The 19,683-nt window shown below is 35.8% G+C and overlaps 2 protein-coding genes across 2 annotated transcripts; both read left to right on the forward strand.

Moving 5' to 3' along the window:
* Positions 1–14,820, forward strand: LOC114518585. Its single transcript, XM_028538605.1, has 2 exons — positions 1–408; positions 14,512–14,820. The coding sequence occupies exons 1-2, from the start codon at positions 94–96 to the stop codon at positions 14,818–14,820; spliced, it is 624 nt and encodes a 207-aa protein (XP_028394406.1). The 5' UTR covers positions 1–93.
* Positions 14,821–15,821: 1,001 nt separating this feature from the next.
* LOC114518586 (probable ATP-dependent DNA helicase RecS) lies at positions 15,822–18,565 on the forward strand. The gene is made up of 4 exons (XM_028538606.1): positions 15,822–16,033; positions 16,209–16,490; positions 16,870–17,122; positions 17,646–18,565. The coding sequence occupies exons 1-4, from the start codon at positions 15,905–15,907 to the stop codon at positions 18,563–18,565; spliced, it is 1,584 nt and encodes a 527-aa protein (XP_028394407.1). The 5' UTR covers positions 15,822–15,904.
* Positions 18,566–19,683: the final 1,118 nt, after the last annotated feature.

The following is a 19,683-nucleotide window of genomic DNA, read 5'->3' on the forward strand; positions in this document are numbered from 1 at the left end:
GAATTGACAAATGAAAATCTGAATGAATCTGAACTATTGTTGACAACAAGAAAAAATTATGAACAATATTCTGAACTCAAATGCTTGAACACAATGCTAATGAATGAACGTAGATCACGTTATAATAAATATATTGCAAAGATCAATTATTATCATGACTGCCATATTGTCAATCGTGACAGACGTGATAGAGCACCAAGTAGAATACCAGCTAAAAGATTTTCTCGAATCTTATGTAAAAGTAGAAGTGTACGAAGGTTGATGCGTAGATATATAAAGAAAGAAATTCCCAGATCATCACATGTGCATCGAATTCTTCATGCTTCTAGCCATGAGCGTAAACGACTGTTGAGTGATGGAGTCATGTATTTACCACAAGCCAGTTTAAAGAAACCCAAATTGCTCAAGGTATGTGATTTAAAATGTAGTTCACGTTGGAATCGAATTTCCAGAACTAAGAAATGTTCTAGGTCTGAACACATGCCTACAAGTGAATTAACACCATTCATTTTTAAAACAAAAAGCACAATACGAACGGCTTATACAAACTTGAACCACATGATTAACTGTTGCAAGTTCAGTCTTTGTACCGACATTGAAAAAAATCCAGGTCCAACATTTATAGATCGCAATAAAACACTTCATGCTCCATACAGTCAAGATTTTGAGGATGTGTTTCATGAAAATGCAGGCAAACAATGTGTGGCTATGAGTTTATGTGCTTTGCTATATAAGTACAGTCATGGTTCAATAAATTGCTCGGCAGACCTCGTTACAGTCATGGGTATTGGTAATGAACTATATTCTATGTTATCAGCAATAACTGGACAGGATTACTTATTGTTAACTGAGTTACCTGATAAGTTAGAAGTTCAAGGCACAAATTATGAACTTAATTTTAGTGAAAGTTACACTGGCCAATTGCACATGTTGGTGTCTAATGAAAATAATCCATATGTTGTACCTTTGAGACACACTTTTAAAACTTTGTTACAAGAAGGTTATAACTCATTTCTCCTAACAATTGGTTGTAATGCCGTGTCTGTTTATACACTTGCAAATGGTTTGTTCAAGGTTTTTGACTCACATTCAAGAGATTTAAGCGGTATGATTGACCCTACTGGTACATGTGTACTTTTGGAACTTGAATCAATAACCAAATTGATAGAATATTTCAAAACCTTACATAGTACACAAATGTTATTTGAGCTAAAAGGTGTTCGCATTAATGTTGCTAATGAAACTGAGAGTGCAATGCATTTAAATGTTACTTCACAAGAAACCTGTAATAATACTGTAACAAATACGTCATACCCAATTTGCGAACAGAAATGTTATGCAATATGTCATTATTCCATCTGTTTTTCAATAATTATGTTATGTAAATTTTGGAAAGATTACACACTGATGTCCATGTGTGGTGTATTATTTAATTATAACAAAGCCTTAAAAACTACTAGAACATTCTCACCAGATCACTTACCAAACACTGTAAATATTTATGATGCTATCATTCGAATATCTTACAATTTGGAGAAATGTGACACTTTGCTTTTATGTTCATCTAGTAGCAGGCGAGTTTTAAAGGATTTAATAACAGTTAACTCAAAGAATAATACTGGATTCTTGATGTGGTTCCCAAAATTAAGCATATCATGTATTTTCCAGCATGATGTCAGAAAAATTACAAGATATTTCCTTCTAACCTGTAATGACACACAGGAAATTGACGTGTTTGAAGAATTAGCTAATGTAGACCTTCTTGTTGACAACATTTGTAAGATTGTTTCGGGAAAACTGCAATGTGAACTGCTGACATACAATATTAAGTTTTTATCCTGCATATGTAATGGTTTAACAAATTCAGAAAGACAGAAAGTATTAAGAAAGGATAGGTCAGCGGGACAGAAACGATCACTTGCTGACAAACGTAAAGAGGCGTATAGTAATTTAGAACCTGTGCAGAAAAAGATATTGGTGGAAAAAAGTGCTTTGAACTATGCAAATATGGATGACAAGGAAAAGCAGTCACTGTACACAAAAAATAAACAAAAATATATCTGAATGGATACAAGTCAAAAAGAAACTCTTGTTGAGAGAAATATAAGGAGAAATATAGATCCATGACCGCTGCTGAAAAAGAAGCCTGTTGTGGCCAAAAGAGAAAAATATCAATCAATTAATTTAAGTGAAAAAGAAGCTCTTTCTCAAACCAATAAAGAGAAATATGGATCAATGAATGTAAGTGAAAAACAAGCTCTTGTTCAAGCAAATAAAAAGAAGTTCAATAAATGAATTTAAGTGAAAAAGAAGGCCTTTCCTTAGGAAATAAAGAAAAATATGGATCAATTAACTTAAGTGAGAAAGAAGCTCTCTCTGAAAAAAATAAAGAAAAATATGGATCACTGGATGCCAATCAAAAGGCGATTATCATTGAGAAAGGCAAACAACGATATAGTTCACAAATGTCGTCAAGAATTTCCAGTTCTATCGATGATTATATCTCACGATTTTCTAGCAAAATCTCTGAAGGACCCTATTATATTTGTTCGGTATGCAATCGATTACTGTACAGAAAATCTGTCGTATTATTCAATAAAAAGAAGTATGCGAACAATGATAACCACAACGCCGTGTTTACTGATATAAAATCGTTCAATAATAAATGATACATACATCTGTAAAATGTGTCACTCAAAGCTATTGAAAAATAAAGTACCTTGCCAAGCAGTTTGTTATAACATGTATGTTGATGACATACCAAGTGAACTTTCATCGTTAGAAAAACTTGAACAGATTCTCATCGCTCCGCGAATTGTTTTTGAAAAAATAGTAGTTATGCCAAAAGGACAACATCGTAAAGTTAAAGGAGCAATTTGTAATGTACCAGTTGAATGTGATAATACATGCAAAGTGTTGCCACGCCCACCAGAGAGATCAGGTATAATTATGTTGAAACTTAAACGAAAATTTCAATTCAGAGGCCATGTGTATTTTCAAGCAGTCCGACCAGAGGTTAATCGTGTTGCTCTTACTTGGCTAAAGTTAAATAACCCATTGTATAATGATATTGCAATTAATATTCGACAGATAAGTGAAAACCTTACAAACTTACGGCAAGATAACAATATATCAAATATAAATGAGGCAGATGGGGATGAAACAATTAAAAGTTTGCTAAGAGAAAATAAAGCATTGCCACAAGTAAATGATGAAAGTGAAGAAACTAGAGAGGACCCATTAAATGAATATCGCCAAGCAGCTAATGAGACATGCCTTCAGTCTGTGTTACCTGATTACCCTGTAGTAACAGAAACTAATGAAAGATCATCATTAGGTAATGAAGTGTACAATATTGCACCAGGTGAAAATAAACATCCTGTATCAATAATGACTGACACTAATTGTGAAGAGCTTGCATTTCCAGTACTGTTCCCCAAAGGTTGCTTTGGTTACACTAATGAAAGAGAAATTAAATTAACCCCAGTGAAGTATTTTAATGCCAGGCTTTTACATTACAGTGGAAGATTTGCTATGAACCCAGAATATCTTTTTTTTGCACAGTTTGTGATGGAACAGAAGAAAGTATCTGATAGTATTAACATACCATTGAAAAAAATTCATGGTCAGTCTATAACAGTATCACAAATAAAATCAGATTTAAATCATTTAAAAGGATTGATTTGTCAAGACCAGGCTTATTTGTTCTTAAGACAAATCCCAGGTACTCCACCCTACTGGCAAAAGTTTATGTATGAAGTTGTCGCCATGGTAAAACAACTTGGTATTCCAACATGGCTGACCTCAGATGGCCTGAATTGTTTCAGATTATTGCTAGAACTCAGGGTCAAAATATGAGTAATGAGGAAGTGGTGCTTTGTCATACACTGAAAGATGTTCAATGTTAAACCTTAATTAACCCTGTTATTGTTGCAAAACATTTTCAATATCGAGTTGAAACATTTTTCACTGAAATTCTTCTTAGTCAACTCAATCCAATTGGAAAAATAATATACTATGCACTTCGTATTGAGTTTCAAATGAGAGGCTCACCTCACTTACATGCCTTGATCTGGACCTCTGATTGTCCTGAACTTGACTCAGATAGCAAAGAAGCATATGTAAACTTTATTGATAACCATGTGCAGGCTTACCTACCGGATGAACAAGCAGAACCTGAATTACATCAGTTAGTCAAAATGTATCAAAAACACAGTCATTCCAAAACTTGTCGCAAATATAGGAATGATGGTTGCAGGTTTAATTTTGGTCAATATTTTACTAGCAGGACAATCATTGCGGAACTACTCAGCAGTGATTTAGATGACGAAATAAAAACTCAAATACTTGACAGTCGAATACAGATCTTAACAAAAGTCAAACAAAAAATCAATGAAGTACTAAACCCATCAAACTCAGACTATGATGAAAATATGAATGTGCATAATCTGAGAAACTTTGTCTTAGACAGAGGAACTGTATTCAATCACTATAAGTGTATAACATATGTATGCTCATATTTTACCAAAGATGAGACTGAGCGTTCTCAAGCATTTGTTAATGCAGCTAAAGAAGCTAAAACTGAAAACATGAGTGTTTGAGATGGTCTTAAAAAGATTGGTGCTGCTTTTCTTTCAACACGAGAAGTGAGTTCACAGGAATGTGTTTACAGATCATTGCCTTAACTTTGGTTAAGAAAAATATTTCCTAAAACTGTTTTTGTTAGCACAGACTTTCCAGAGAAAAGGGTACGAGTAACGAAAACACAAGAGGAACTAAACGAGCTAGATGATGACAGCACTGACATATATAAATCTAATGTTATTGAACATTACAGTATCAGACCAGCAAATATACTTGTTGTCAATAACCTATGTCTTGCCATGTTTGCTGCTTATTACTACAAAGACTATAAGATACAATGTGATTATATGAATGACTGTCAACCCGAGGTTTTAACAGATGATGTAATCGAGTCACAAACTACAGAAAATGATGTTGCAGAACTCCTTCCCAAAAAGATCAAGTTGCTAAATACTAATGAATATATGAAACGCCGCCAAACTAAGGCTGTTGTGAGATATCATTGACCAAATAGACAAAGAGAACCAGAGGCTTACTCTCACCATTTACTGATGCTCTATTACCCTTGGGGAGATGAAAGTAGTTTAATGGCACAAGATCAAACATATACTTCAAAGTTCTATGAACCAGAAGTACAAGCTGTAGTTGAACACAACAGAACAATATTTGAACCTGAAGCAGATGCCATTGATGAAGCTTTTGAGTCTGTTGTAATGTCAAGTGCTTGGGTTACCTGTGTAAATAGTTAGGTATAAATAGGACTGAAGATTTGATAATAGAGGTCGGCCATCTTGGTTTTGAACTTATGCAATAGTAACTTATTACATGGTGTCAGGTGTAAAAAAAACAATAAATATGGATAAGTTAGATCCTCCAAAGTCGTTAATATTAACAGGAAACTTAGCAGAAAACTGGAGAAGGTTCAAACAGCAGTTTGAAATCTATCAAATCGCCTCGGGTTTAGATAAAAAGGACGGAAAAGTGCAAGCCATGGCGTTATTACACGTGGTTGGTTTGGAGGCATTAGAAGTGTATAATACATTCCAGTGGGATGAAGAGGGAGATAATATCAAGGTGGATAAAATAATGGAAAAGTTCGAAAGGTATTGTAACCCAAGAAAGAATTTAACATTTGAAAGACACTCTTTTTTTTCAATAAATCAACAGGAAGGTGAGACAATAGATGCCTATGTTACTGAATTAAGAAATAAAGCTTATAGATGCGAATTTTCTGACCTTAAAGATGGATTAATACGTGATAGAATTGTATGTGGGATAACTAATGACTTGGTGAGAGCACGGTTGCTTAGGGAATCAGATTTAAGCCTGGAGAATTGTGTAGATATTTGCAGAGCAGCTGAAATAAGTGCCACCCAGCTAAGGGAGCTCAATGATGAAAAGACAGTATATCCAGTCCATGTTGAAAAGAAGGTGGGCCAAAATGATATGAGGAAAGGGAGAAGAGAAGAGAGAAGGGATAGTACCGGTAGTAATTCATGTAATTTTTGTGGCTATCGACCCAGAAGAGGTCGGTGTCCAGCATATGGGAAAACTTGCAATCAGTGCAAGAAATTACACCACTTTGCCAATGTGTGTAAAGCAAAAGAGGTTAACATGATTGATAACACTGATGAGGAACATGACCAACATTTCTTTATTGGAACAGTAATATCCAATGAAGCTCAGCAGGAGGATTGGAATGTGAATTTGAAAGTAAATGGGCATGTTGCTTCATTCAAAATTGATACGGGTGCTCAATGTAATGTGGTACCTGTGAGTTTATGCAGAAAAGCTGGAGTAAAGTACAATCACAAAACTAGAGCAAAATTGATTTCATATTCAGGGCATGAAATGAAAGCAGTGTAAGGCCACAATTGCAATTGAGTTTAAAGATAAATATTATTTACTCGATGTTCAGGTTGTAAGTTCAGATGTCATTCCAGTGTTAGGATTACCAAGTTGTACGGAGATGAACTTAATTAAGAGGGTCCATAAGATTGACTCAACTAATGCTGAAAATGTGGAAGAGATGGTGAAAGGGTATGGAAATTTATTTAAGGGAATTGGTACTCTTCCAGGAGAATATAAAATTAAAATTGAAGACTCTGCGAGTCCAACTATTTATCCACCAAGACGAATTCCGTATGTGCTAAAGGATAAAGTAAAGGAGGAATTAAAACGAATGGAAACGATGGGTGTCATAACTAAAGTTGAGCAACCCACAAAATGGGTTAATCCAATTGTTGTGGTTAAGAAACTAAATGGTGATGTACGGATTTGCCTTGATCCAGGAGATTTGAATAAGGGGATTCTTAGAGAACATTATCCATTTAACACCGTAGAAGAAGTTGCAGCCAGTCTTGGTGATGCAAAAGTATTTTCAACTCTAGATGCCACATCGGGATTTTATCAAATAAAGCTTGCAGAGAAAAGCACATGGTTGACAACTTTTAATACACCTTTTGGAAGGTATAAATTTGAAAGATTGCCATTTGGAATTGTATCTGCACCGAAAGTTTTCCAAAGGAATTTGGCTCAGACATTTGAAAATGTTGAAGGATGTGAAGTGATTGTGGACGATTTGTTGGTGTGGGGTAGGGATGAGAAAGAACATAATCAAAGGTTGAAGAAAGTACTGGAGAGAGCAGCCGAAGTAGATTTGAGGTCTAATAAGGAGAAGTGTAAATTTAATAAGAAGGAAGTAAAGTATGTTGGACATACATTTGGTAGTGATGGCGTGAGACCAAATCCAGATAGAATCCAAGCTATCATTGACATGCCAGTTCCCCAAGATTGGGACAGTTTAAGAAGGTTTATGGGAATGGTTAATTATTTGAATAAATTCATTCCAAACTTAGCAGATGTAAGCAAACCACTAAGAGAGTTGCTAGAGAAATCCGTAGAATGCCATTGGATGGAAAAACAACAAGAAGCATATGATATTCTGATTTCATTGATTGCTCAACCACCCGTATTAAAATATTTTGATCGTAAGTCGGACATTACAGTTTCAGTGGATGCATCTTCAGAAGGTTTGGGGGCTTGTCTGTTGCAAGGAAATCAACCTGTGGCTTATGCGTCTCGATCGTTAAACTATGCTGAACATAATTATGTGCCAATAGAAAAGGAGATGCTTGCCATAGTGAATGGTACTACCAAATTCCATCAATATATTTATGGAAAAACTGTAACAGTAGAGACTGATCATAAACCGCTAGAAAGTTTGTTTAAGAAACCACTTGGTAAAGCACCACAGCGTATACAGAGAATGATGCTTAAGGTACAGCAATATGATTTAAAATTTAAATATACCCGAGGTAGTGTATTGTATATTGCTGATACTCTGAGTCGGGCTGGTCCAAATAGCAAGTTAGAGGGTACGAGTGAGAGTGATGAATTTGAAGTTCATTTGGTAGTACCAATCTCGAAAGAAAAGACAGAAGAGTTTTGGTCGGAAATGGATCGAGATATTGTTATGTCAAAGCTGAAAGAAATGGTATTGCGAGGCTGGCCAAATAAAATTTCAGAAGTAGATCAGGATGTACAAGCATATTGGAATTTCAGAGATGAATTATGCATTTGTGATGGTCTTTTAATGAAAGAAGATTGCTTGATTACACCGTCTAGTCTGCGTACAGAAATGCTAGATAAGATACATAGTAGTCATTTGGGAATGGAGAAATGTTTAAATCGAGCTAGGGATTGTTTATTTTGGCCTGGTATAACTAAACAAATTCAAGAGAAAGTCGATAAATGTCAAACTTGGAAAAAATACAGGAATAAGCAAGTGAAAGAGCCATTAATGCCACACGAAGTACCTGTTCGACCTTGGCAGATTTTAGCAGCTGACATGTTTATAGTGAGAAAAGACAAATATTTGGTTCTAGCGGATTATTATTCTAAATATTTTGAATTAAACCAGCTCTCAGACAGCACTAGTATCACAGTAGTTAAGGTTCTTAAACAACAATTTGCTAGACACGGAATTCCTGAGATTTTATATACTGATAATGATATACTGATAATGGTATACTGATAATGGTACAAGGAATTTTGTGCATTTGCCAGCCAGTACCAGTTTCAACATGTCACGTCTTCACCGCGGTTTCCTCAAAGCAACGGTTTTGTAGAAAGAACTATACAAACAGCGAAGAAGTTGTTAAAAAAAGCTTATGATGATGGCCATGATCTTCATTTGGCAATATTGGAATTGCGAAATATTCCAATCCAAGGGGTTGGTTTATCACCAATGCAACTATTGATGGGTCGTCGTGCTAACACCCTCATACCAATAAAACAGTCATTGTTGAAGCCAATGGCATATAATGGAGAAAGAGTACAACAAATTCTTAAAGGAAAACAACAAAATCAGAAGAAATATTATGACCAAGGGAGTAAAACATTAACACCATTACGAGAGGGGGATGCAGTGAGGATGAGATGGGGAAACACTTGGGAACCAGCTAGGGTAGTAGGAGAATATAAGAAAGGAGAACCTAGATCGTTTGCAGTGGAAGCAAATAACCATGAATACCGACGGAATCGAAGAGATATATTAAAGACCTCGGAAAAAATTATGACAAGTCCAGACACTAACTGTGCAATGGATATGGAACATATTGAAGAATCTACCAGTCAGGAAGACACAAGTAACAACGTACAAGAAGAAATTAAGGAGACACTTGTGAACTCACCAGTTGTTGTAAGTAGAGTTAGTGGTAGAATCATAAGAAGACCTGCCAGGTACAGTGACTAAACTGACCTAAACTGTTGGATAGATATAATTATTCATTTTTTTAGTTTAATGTGACTTTGGTTATCAAAATAACAAACAAAAAAAATTAGTACCATAGTTAGTGACACTTTAATATGTTCAAAACTTTCCTATTAGAGCTTACGTATTATTGTAATATACTTAGAAAGGAGATGTAATGTTAAGTGCTTGGGTTACCTGTGTAAATAGTTAGGTATAAATAGGACTGTAGATTTGATAATAGAGGTCGGCCATCTTCGTTTTGAACTAATGCAATAGTAACTTATTACATCTGTAAGAGCAAATGCAGGTAACATTCATTCATTTGATGCACTTAATGACCAGGAAAATGCAGATATGCAAGGTGAAATGGAACATGACTTTCACAATGAATCATTTAATGAACAACCAGCATCACATCTTGGCCCAGTACAAAACAATCCAAATCCTGGCGCAATCAGTTCTTACAACCAACCAACTGAAATATCTGATGATGTATTGCATAAGAATATCAGATCTTTAAATACTGAGCAAGGTCATGCTTATGATACATTCCTCACTTGGTGTTGCAGTAAAATGAAAAACTTGAACAGCTTGAAACCTGTGGAAATAGAACCAATCTACCTATTTATAACTGGAGGTGGTGGTGCTGGCAAGAGTCATTTAATTAAAACTATTTACCACACAGCAGTTAAGACATTTAGACATCCACCAATTAACCCTGAATTACCAACAGTACTTCTTATGGCACCAATAAAAATTGATGGTAACACAATTAATACTGCTTTAGCTATTCCTAAAGAAACTGGTGATAATTTACCTGCTATGTCGGACCAAAAGAAGACTCAGTTAAGACTTGCACTAGTTGACCTCAAAGTTATCATTATTGATGAAATATCTATGGTTGGAAATACAACTTTACTTCATGTCCATCAGAGATTAAAGGAAATATTTGGCACTCCAAGTTAATTGTTATTTGCAGGAATGTCCATCATTGTTGTTGGTGATCTCTGTCAACTTCCACCAATACGTAAGAGATTTATATTTGACGAATACAAAAATGATCTTCTTAACCTAATGCATCCATGGAAAGTATTTAAAATGGTGGAACTGACACAAATTATGAGGCATAAAGATGATCAATTATTCATTGAACTTCTCAATCGTGTTCGAACTGCCACACAAACTGAAGATGATATGAACATTATTAACTCAAGATGTATTACTCCAGATGATCCTAACTATCCTTCAGATGCACTTCATATCTGGGCTGAAAACGCACCAGTTGATGGTCATAATAGAAACAAACTTGAAGAACTCCCTGGATCATTATATATTCTTAGAGCTAAAGATCAATATCCACCTAATAATAATAATAATAATATAGTCATTTAAATATAGCGCTTAAATTATGTTAAAAATATTCTAAAGCGCTGTACAATTAAAAGTTACAGTTATAAATATGCTCTAAAACCATTCTAAAATTATCCTACTAGAAATTAACACGATATTTACACTTAATAGGAAGTTTGTCTATTCAAATGCCTTCCTAAATAAAAATGTTTTTAATTGAGTTTTAAAGGAATTAATTGTTTCACACTGTCTAATTTGAAGTGGAAGAGAATTCCATATGAGAGGGGCAGCGTATTTAAATGATCTGTCCCCAAGAGTTTTTGCATTAGTTTTCGGGATATTTAACAAGGAACAATTATCCGACCTTAAATGGTATTTGCTTTCAGGCTTATACGACAGTAGATCAACAATGTACTGAGGTGCCATTCCGTTAAGGGCTTTGTAAACCAGTAATGCAATCTTGAAGTCAACTCGAAACTTTATTGGCAACCAATGAAGATTCATTAGAACCGGAGTGATATGAGCAGATCTTGGTGTAAAACATATCATTCTTGCAGCCGCATTAAGAACTCTTTGTAAACGCTGATACTGGTACTGTGGAATCCCAAACAAGAGCGAATTACAGTAGTCTAAATGTGAGGTTATAAATGCATGCACAAGAATTTTAGTTGTCTCCTGAGAAAGAAACTTCCTTATTTGTCTGATGTTATATAATCCTCTAAAAGCTTTGCTGCAAACCTTCCCGACGTGAACATCCATCGACATGTTTTTATCAAACCAGATACCTAAATCCCGAACACTTTCAGCAGGTTTAATATCCACGTCCCCTACTTGTACAGAGTTAATTTCAATCTTCTTCAACTGCTGACGAGTGCCGATTATTAAGAATTCTGTCTTGAGATCATTAAATTTTAATTTTTGAGAAACCAGCCAAGCGCGGACATCAGTTATACATGCTTCAATAGCCCGAACTGCATCATTTTGACAAACAGGCGACTCAGGACAAAAGGACAAGTACAGCTGGGTATCATCAGCGTATCCGTGTGAAGATGGTAAATGCTTTCCAATAATTTCAAATAGTTTCGACACATACAGTAAAAATAGAATCGGTCCGAGACAGCTTCCTTGCGGAACACCACAGGTCATGGGAAAACTATCTGAGAGTACTTGGTTTATTGAAACAAACTGTTTTCTGTCCGATAGAAAAGATTTTATCCATCCAAGCGCAGTACCGCCGACACCAAAATTTGATTTTAATATTTCTAACATGATCTCGTGCTCTACCGTATCAAAGGCCGCGCTTAAGTCGAGTAGTACAAGTAGCGTGACTTCTTGTTGATCCATGCTCATAAGAATGTCACTTTGAACTTTAATAAGAGCTGTTTCTACTGAGTGAAAAGGGCGATAAGCTGATTGATTAATAGGAAGTGGTGCATTTTCTTCGCAATGGTTAACTATTTGACCAACAACAGCCTTTTCAGCAATTTTTGAAACAAATGAGAGGTTACTCACAGGTCGAAAATTCTCAAATAAAGCCTCAAGACCAAGTTTCTTCAATATAGGTACCAGAAGAGCAACTTTCCATGCTTCAGGAACATAACCATGATGCAATGACATATTAATAATTTTTGTTATTACAGATTTCAGTTCATCAACGCATAATTTCACTAACCAGGTTGGAATTGGATCTAATTTGCAAGTAGCCTTTGATGATTTCATAATAATGTCGCAAATTTCTTCCTCTGTTAACTGACGAAATGATGTAAATTCAGCTGCAGGTGGCCAATATTCAACAGATGGAGGTTGTACTGCGATGCTATCGATTTCGGTTCTAATTAGTTCAATCTTTCGATGAAAAAACTCGCCAAACTCATTCACAAGCTGACCCAAATCAGTATGCGGAGGCAGGGAATTTTCATTGGGAACTTTGGAAAGAGAAGACACCACCTTAAAAAGTTTTCTTGAGTCACCTGAGCACTGGTCAATGAGTTCAGAATAATATAATCGCTTGCCCATCCTCAATTTAGCAGAATATTTATTACAGGCAGCACGATACAGTGACCTGTCACATTCACAGTTCGACTTTAACATTTTCCTCTCTAATTTTCTGCGATTTACTTTCAGACGTTTAAGTTCGTCACTGAACCATGGTAGTTTTGTTCTCTCGATTATTACCTTTCTTTTAACGGGAGCATGCTTCTCTAAAATATTAGACAAGGTTTCATCATAACTTTGCATCAAGTCATTCAAGTTATCCCAAGTTTGATTACATAGATTAGATGCAGCAATGTCAGATTTGAACGCATCTATGTTAATTTGTCGCATTTTACGATATTGAATTTCCTTCGGTTTAGGATTGGGACGAGGCACAGACAAACTGCATTCGACAAAGCAGTGATCGGATAGGAAATAAGAAGGCTGAACTTTGCTAATCATAATATCGCTTGACGATCTCGTAACAATAAGATCCAGTATGTGATTGTGTACGGAAACAAGATATTGACACAGTGTTAACCAGAGGGCGATCTGAGATCTAATGTACGGAAACAAGATATTGACACAGTGTTAACCAGAGGGCGATCTGAGACAGGTGGACTTGATTATGAGATTCACATCAAAGAAGGTGCTAGGGTGATGTTAACCACAAATATTTGTATTGCTGACAGACTTATTAATGGACAAATGGGTACTGTTGTGAGGGCACATGTCAATGAAACTGGCGTTCCAACTCTACTGTACATACAATTTGATGATGTAAATGCTGGTAAAGACTTAATATACACCAAAGGAAGCCATTTTGCAAAGGAGAACCATGTTGTGCATATTGAACCAGTGCTAGCAAAGATCAAAATAAGACCAGGTAAACCCTCCTCTCCTGAAATACAGAGAGTTCAATTTCCTATAACACTTGCTTGGGCATGTACAGTGCATAAAGTTCAAGGTTTAACACTTCACCAAGTTGTACTAAGCACAGAATTAGTTAGACAACGATCATTCAACTATGGTCAGATTTATGTTGCATTGAGTCGTGCTACATCCTTGAATGAATTATACATCTTAGGCCAAGTAGAGAGTAAACATATTAAAACAAATCCTAAAGTTTTAACAGAATATCAAAGGCTTCACACTGACTATTTAAACCTAGTCTCCAATGAAGATGTCAATAACAGTCACGTTGTTACTATATCGCTACTTAATGTTAGGTCTGTTAGAAAACACAGTAAATTGACATGATTCAAGACTATTCAAAAGTGATGTTCTAGCCTTCACGGAAACTCAACTTTTACATCCGGAATCTCATGCTGAAATTATAAATAACCTCCACCCTTTCACTGTGTACCGTTAAGACCATAGTACTGACAGATATTCTAGTATCGCATTATGCACAAAAGATACAGTAGAAATAACAAATCATGAATACTTTCCATCAATAAATGCATTAAAATTTGACTTAATTATCGAAACAAATCACAAACCAAAAACATGCTAACTATAGTATATAATCGCCCGACATGTGACAAGGAAGCCGAAAGGACCGTGGCCGTGCATAAACATGCTCAACATAGAAAATGAGTTTTATTGAATTTAAACGAGTTTCCGAACCATCTACTACAAAAACTGTGAAGTGATATCTCAGTCCCTCAGTCCGAAAATCAGTTGGATTGTTTCATTCAGAAGAATAAACGCAAAGGAATGTTACTAAAACAAATTTACTATTTGTAAACACAAACCCATAATACATAATTTCCTTCACTGAATATCTGGTCAAACTGTTATATGCATCGTCACTATTGTTATAACTTCTGTACTCTTTACTACAGGTTGAGTCAGGGAAGGTCTACAGTCTCACAAACGCGCCAGTTCGCTTATTTAATGGAAAGAAACAGCTCACATCCACCAAAAATTCCAATTTTCGAGAAATCCAGGACGAGGAAATGGCAAAACTTGAAGACGGTGAAGCAAAAAAAAGGCTAGATGAAATCAGCAAAGTGAAGTACTTTACCATCCAACGAGTCAAAGTAATAGAGAATATTGACCGCTTCCTCAAGTGCAAACGGATTGAGTACCAAAAGAAACTCCAAGTCAGCGTTCATGGCGAATCAATCATGTGTAACAGCTGTCACTGTTGAATGCGCGTTTCAGACTGTCCAAAATCCATTTCTGTCCGACTAGCAGTTATGGGGGATGATCATGAAACGGCAATATTGTGTTGGCAAACAAGTGTTGGCAAAAGTCATCCAAGCCCCAGCGGATCAAGATGATAACCAGTTAAGTGACAGCATCTTGGACCTCTCCCACCTGTCCATAAAATACAACAGGAGGAACATAATAGAAGAGATCACTGTTGTTGGCGAGGGTGGTGAGAACTCCGGACAAACTCCGAAGGCGGATGTCCTTTCAGCCAGCGAGCATTGACGACATGACCAAAGTTGGTTGAAACGCGTGCCTCTATCCGCATTGACATGATTTGTTGTTGTTTGGTTCTGTACCTTTACCTTATTTAGTTGCTTTGCTGTAGAATAAAGTAAAATTTTGGATCTATAATTCTCATATTCAGTTTGTAGCATAACTTGTCTCGAAAAAGTTAAACCGATACAACTGATTAGATTCTGCTTAGGCACTGAATACAATTGATGTTTATAGTGTTGTTTATTGTACAGACCAAAGACCTTCAATCGGGGTCTTTTCTATATTTATATACCATTTATTTGTACAGCAATTGCTAGTATTTGCTGGAGTTCATGGTATTTTTGTGTATTAAATTCAGAGTATAGTATAATACATCATTTAGAAACAAGCATCACTGAAGTCACTGAAGCTCAGCTCTCTCCTCCGCAGAGGCTGTTAGATACCAGAATTATTAAAAATAATACATGTGCAGGCGTATTACCTGGAAATGTGTAGGCGCGCAGGCTTCGCGCGGGGTATCAAGGGAAGGGGGGAAAAAATGAAGCCTCTGCCAGATTTTGTTTTCAATATGGCGCCAAAATTCCGTGAGGGAGTGGGGCAAACTCAGAATCATCTTCTAATTTAATAGTCAAAATGGAGCCGGAAGGATTAATTTCTGATATTTGCATATCAAATAGACCATTTCAAAACGCCCACCAACATTCCAAAACTATCTGTTTATTGTGCTACGAAGGTCATGGCGTTGAGGCTGGTACTGTGAATTTCTTTCTTGCCGAGAGTGGGATTATACAGCATTTTCGAAGCATGCACCGTAGCATTGCTGTTGACGATGAAATGCAGAGGAAGTGCAAGGAACTTTTCGAACAACTGCATGGGCAAGAGACTGCCAAGGTTGTAGAGCAATTATCTGCCCTTCGTTTACAGCAGCAGAAGGTTAGTTCTATGTATGCTATTACTTATAAAGATAAAATTTACTTCATGAATTCCAATATATTATTGAACACTATTTAAGTTTTAATATAAAGATGTTAACTTTATGAAATTATCATTTAATTTAATAAGTTTTACATGACACTGAAAATATTCAATTTATTTTATTTATGTCTAGGATAACAGTGCATCCCATTGTTATTCTATGTTTACTGTAACATATGAGACCAATCAGACAGTGTCAAGCGAAGCATCGATGGATATTGTGGCAAGAAATGAACGAGAAGCGACAAAATTATATGGCTTGGTACTAAAAGATCAAGGGATCCTAAAGCCTCTGGGATGTGTGCCTTGTATAATCACTGTGAAACCATACAAATGCGACAAACGAGGACAGTCGTATAAAGTCTGGGGCAATGATGATAAAATATATGTTGAATGTTTCATACCTGGCAATAAGGTGAGTATGTAAATAATAAATGAATAATAAAGTATGGGCACATTTGGGCCCAAAGGTTTAACAATACCACCTGCCAATGACATTGTAAACTTGCAATATTATCTACTTCGATCATTATGCTGCAGTTTGCAAATTTACTGTCACACCAGGTCAGATGATAAAAGATCCTGGCACCTTAACAGGTTATAATCATGAAGTGGCAAGACTCTCCCTTTGACAAGCAATTGAAATGGGCAGATTAATTTGTTAAAGAGGTTATAACCTACCTGGCATTATAGCAATGTAAAACAACAAACAATGATGCTTCAGTTGATTAATAAGTACACCAGTTAATAATTTTACACCTGTCGATTAATGTAAATCGATATATTTTATGTAGATGAATTTACTCAACAGTGACAGAACTCAACCACTCCAGCAACCACAACCAGTTATGGCAAATTCAGTTGGAAAGTTTAGTCTTTTTAAAACCCCACTGGAAGTTTTGAGATCTGTTTTTGGATATGAAGACTTTCGGCCCAAACAACTTGAATCGATTGAACACATTGTCTCGGGAGAGGATGTTATTGTTGTTATGCCAACTGGAGGTGGGAAAACAGTCATTTATGCAATACCAAGTCTGATTTTGCCAGGTATTATCATTAACACTTTCTTAATATGCTGAATTTCACTAACCATGTTGAAGACTTTGTGTCAGTTGTAAGTAAAATATCTATTGCTGCAGCATGTTAATGTACAATTTATTAACTTGCTCTTTTAATTTTTAACAGGATGTAACTAAAAAGTAAATGCTTTGAAATTAGCATTTTTTCAAACAACAACCCATTGTACCCTATCTGGATTAATTGTTCACAGTGTGGAACACACTATATACTGTTCAGGGTGTACCAATAAAGTTAGGCTGTTTGAAAGAGTTAACTATGGTATTCAATTTCAAATGGTTTCCTTTCTTTGGGACACCCTCACCCTGTACATTTCTAACATATTGTATAAGTTGTATGAGTTAGGTTATAAAGACTACTTCCAGAGAGAGTGTTTAATAGAGAACCAGAACATACAATAAAGTACAAAAACTCAACAAGCTTTGCTAGTAAATGTAAAAAGGTTTAATCTATCTTTACTTGAAATATTCTTTTTTACTACTACTACTTCTAGGTATGGCTGTGGTTATATGTCCTTTAATGATGCTAATGTGTGACCAGGTGGCCAGACTACGACGTCTTGGTATTAATGCTTGTTACTATAATACAATGCTAAGTGACAATGAACGACAAAACATTATTCACAACCTTGTGCAACCAGATTGTCAATATCAGTTTGTGTTTATAAGTCCAGAAGCTGCCACAAGTTCTCAGTTTCAAAGCTGTTTACACAACTTATCTCAAAAGAAAAAAATTAACCTATTTATAATTGATGAAGCACATTGTGTGGACACATGGGGGTGCAACTTTCGCCCAGCTTATCAGCAGTTGGGTATCCTGAAGAATTATGGTGTACCAATTGTTGCTCTCACTGCAACAGCAACAAATAAAACATTAGTGACAATTGCTGAAGTACTACGTATGCCAAAGCACACTGTTGTGAAAATGAGTTGTAGACGAAATAATTTATCATTTTCTGTCATTCCAAAGAAAGAAACTAAAGCAAAGAATCAAGTGTGTGAATTGATCTTGGGGGAATTTAACAATTCATGTGGTATAATTTATTGTGCAAGACAAGCTGATGCTGTTGAAATGGCTTTTGAACTGAAGAGTCATGGTATTTCTGCTACATTTTACCATGCAGGAATGGACAGCAGAGATCGAATGGCAAATGCTACCTTGTGGCTAGAAGATAAAGTGCATGTGATTTGTTGCACTAATGCATTTGGGATGGGTATAGATAAAAAAGGTGTTCGATTTGTGATACATTTGACGATGCCTTCATCATTGGAAGATTTTGCACAAGAACTGGAAGGGGTGGTCGTGATGGTTATACATGTACATGTGTGTTGCTTTTCCGTTTCGAGGACAGATCATTCCACCTTCGCAACATCTCTCTTACAGCTACAAGTTCTGCCAAGCTTTTGCAACTGAATAGCATAACAGAATTTTGCCTCCAAGACCAACAGTGTAGACAAGAATTCTGGCCAATTATTTCCAAGAACCTTCAGGGGAACCTTGCAATACTTGTGACATTTGCCAAAAGTGCATGTCTTATGAACAGCAGAAAAGTGATTGCACAATACATGCAATAAGTGTTATCCAATGCCTCACCAGTTTAATTGTTTTGCAACCAAAAGTTAAACTTTCTGAATTAGTTATGACTTATATGGGGTCAAGAGCCAAAGAGATGTGACTAAGAATTTTCATACTGTTTCACAGTATAAAAAAGGCAAAGGCGACTTTGGAAACATGTCCAACATGAGAAGATTTATACAACACTTGATTCACCAAGGATTTATAAATGAGAATGTAAGAGAAACAGAAGACATTATGTCAGTAACATACCTAACATGTGCAAATGTTACTGATTTAACAAATGGTAGATGCAAAGTCTTATATAATAAGACTAGGTGAGAGTAGGAAAATGGAGAAATTTTAGGAAGAAACATTGTTAATCTGTTGGTATAGTCGAGGTATGGTACAAGGCAGGGGAGGGGGGGCTGGCAATTTCATCCTAAAATGAAATGCTTATATTTTTAACCCTATTGTGCACGAACTGCGAGTAAATACCCGACATGAAAACGAGACCACTGGGTGAAAAGTGAATAATCGGTAAAGTCTATCAGACACAATCCATATCATGGAATGAAAGCATATTTTTAAAACATGATGCACCTTCAGTCACTGCACTTTAAATTTTAAAACATGATGCACTTTAAATTTATTGGGAGGCTATTCCATTTGGCCCCACTATACGCTAATGTTTGTTTCAAATATTCTGTTTCAAACATCCGGTTAAATATTTCCCAAATTATATGAAGTTTGGTATTCGTTCTTTATTAAACAGATTTTTAATAAAAGAGATTCGCAGCGGTGTGGCCATTTAATATCTTATAAATTAAAAGTGCTTTGTTTTGAGAGCGTCTTTTGTCAAGTTTGTCCCACCCCAAGCTTTCTAAAACATCTACGGATGGAATATCGTAGTTTGATCATGTCTGTTATGTAAAATAACTCAACAGAATATAGTTTTTGATTTTCGGAAAGATGGT

This window comes from Dendronephthya gigantea, unplaced genomic scaffold (genome assembly GCF_004324835.1).
Source record: "Dendronephthya gigantea isolate DGI-Jeju-01 unplaced genomic scaffold, DenGig_1.0 000011F, whole genome shotgun sequence".
Classification (NCBI taxonomy): domain Eukaryota; kingdom Metazoa; phylum Cnidaria; class Anthozoa; order Malacalcyonacea; family Nephtheidae; genus Dendronephthya; species Dendronephthya gigantea.

Coding starts and splice junctions, on each gene's coding strand:
- LOC114518585 (XM_028538605.1), top strand. CDS start 94: ATGCTAATGAATGAACGTAGATCACGTTATAATAAATATATTGCAAAG. Junction 409..14,511: donor AGAAACCCAAATTGCTCAAG/GTATGTGATTTA, acceptor TCTTTACTACAG/GTTGAGTCAGGGAAGGTCTA.
- LOC114518586 (XM_028538606.1), top strand. CDS start 15,905: ATGCACCGTAGCATTGCTGTTGACGATGAAATGCAGAGGAAGTGCAAG. Junction 16,034..16,208: donor TTCGTTTACAGCAGCAGAAG/GTTAGTTCTATG, acceptor ATTTATGTCTAG/GATAACAGTGCATCCCATTG. Junction 17,123..17,645: donor ACCAAGTCTGATTTTGCCAG/GTATTATCATTA, acceptor TACTACTTCTAG/GTATGGCTGTGGTTATATGT.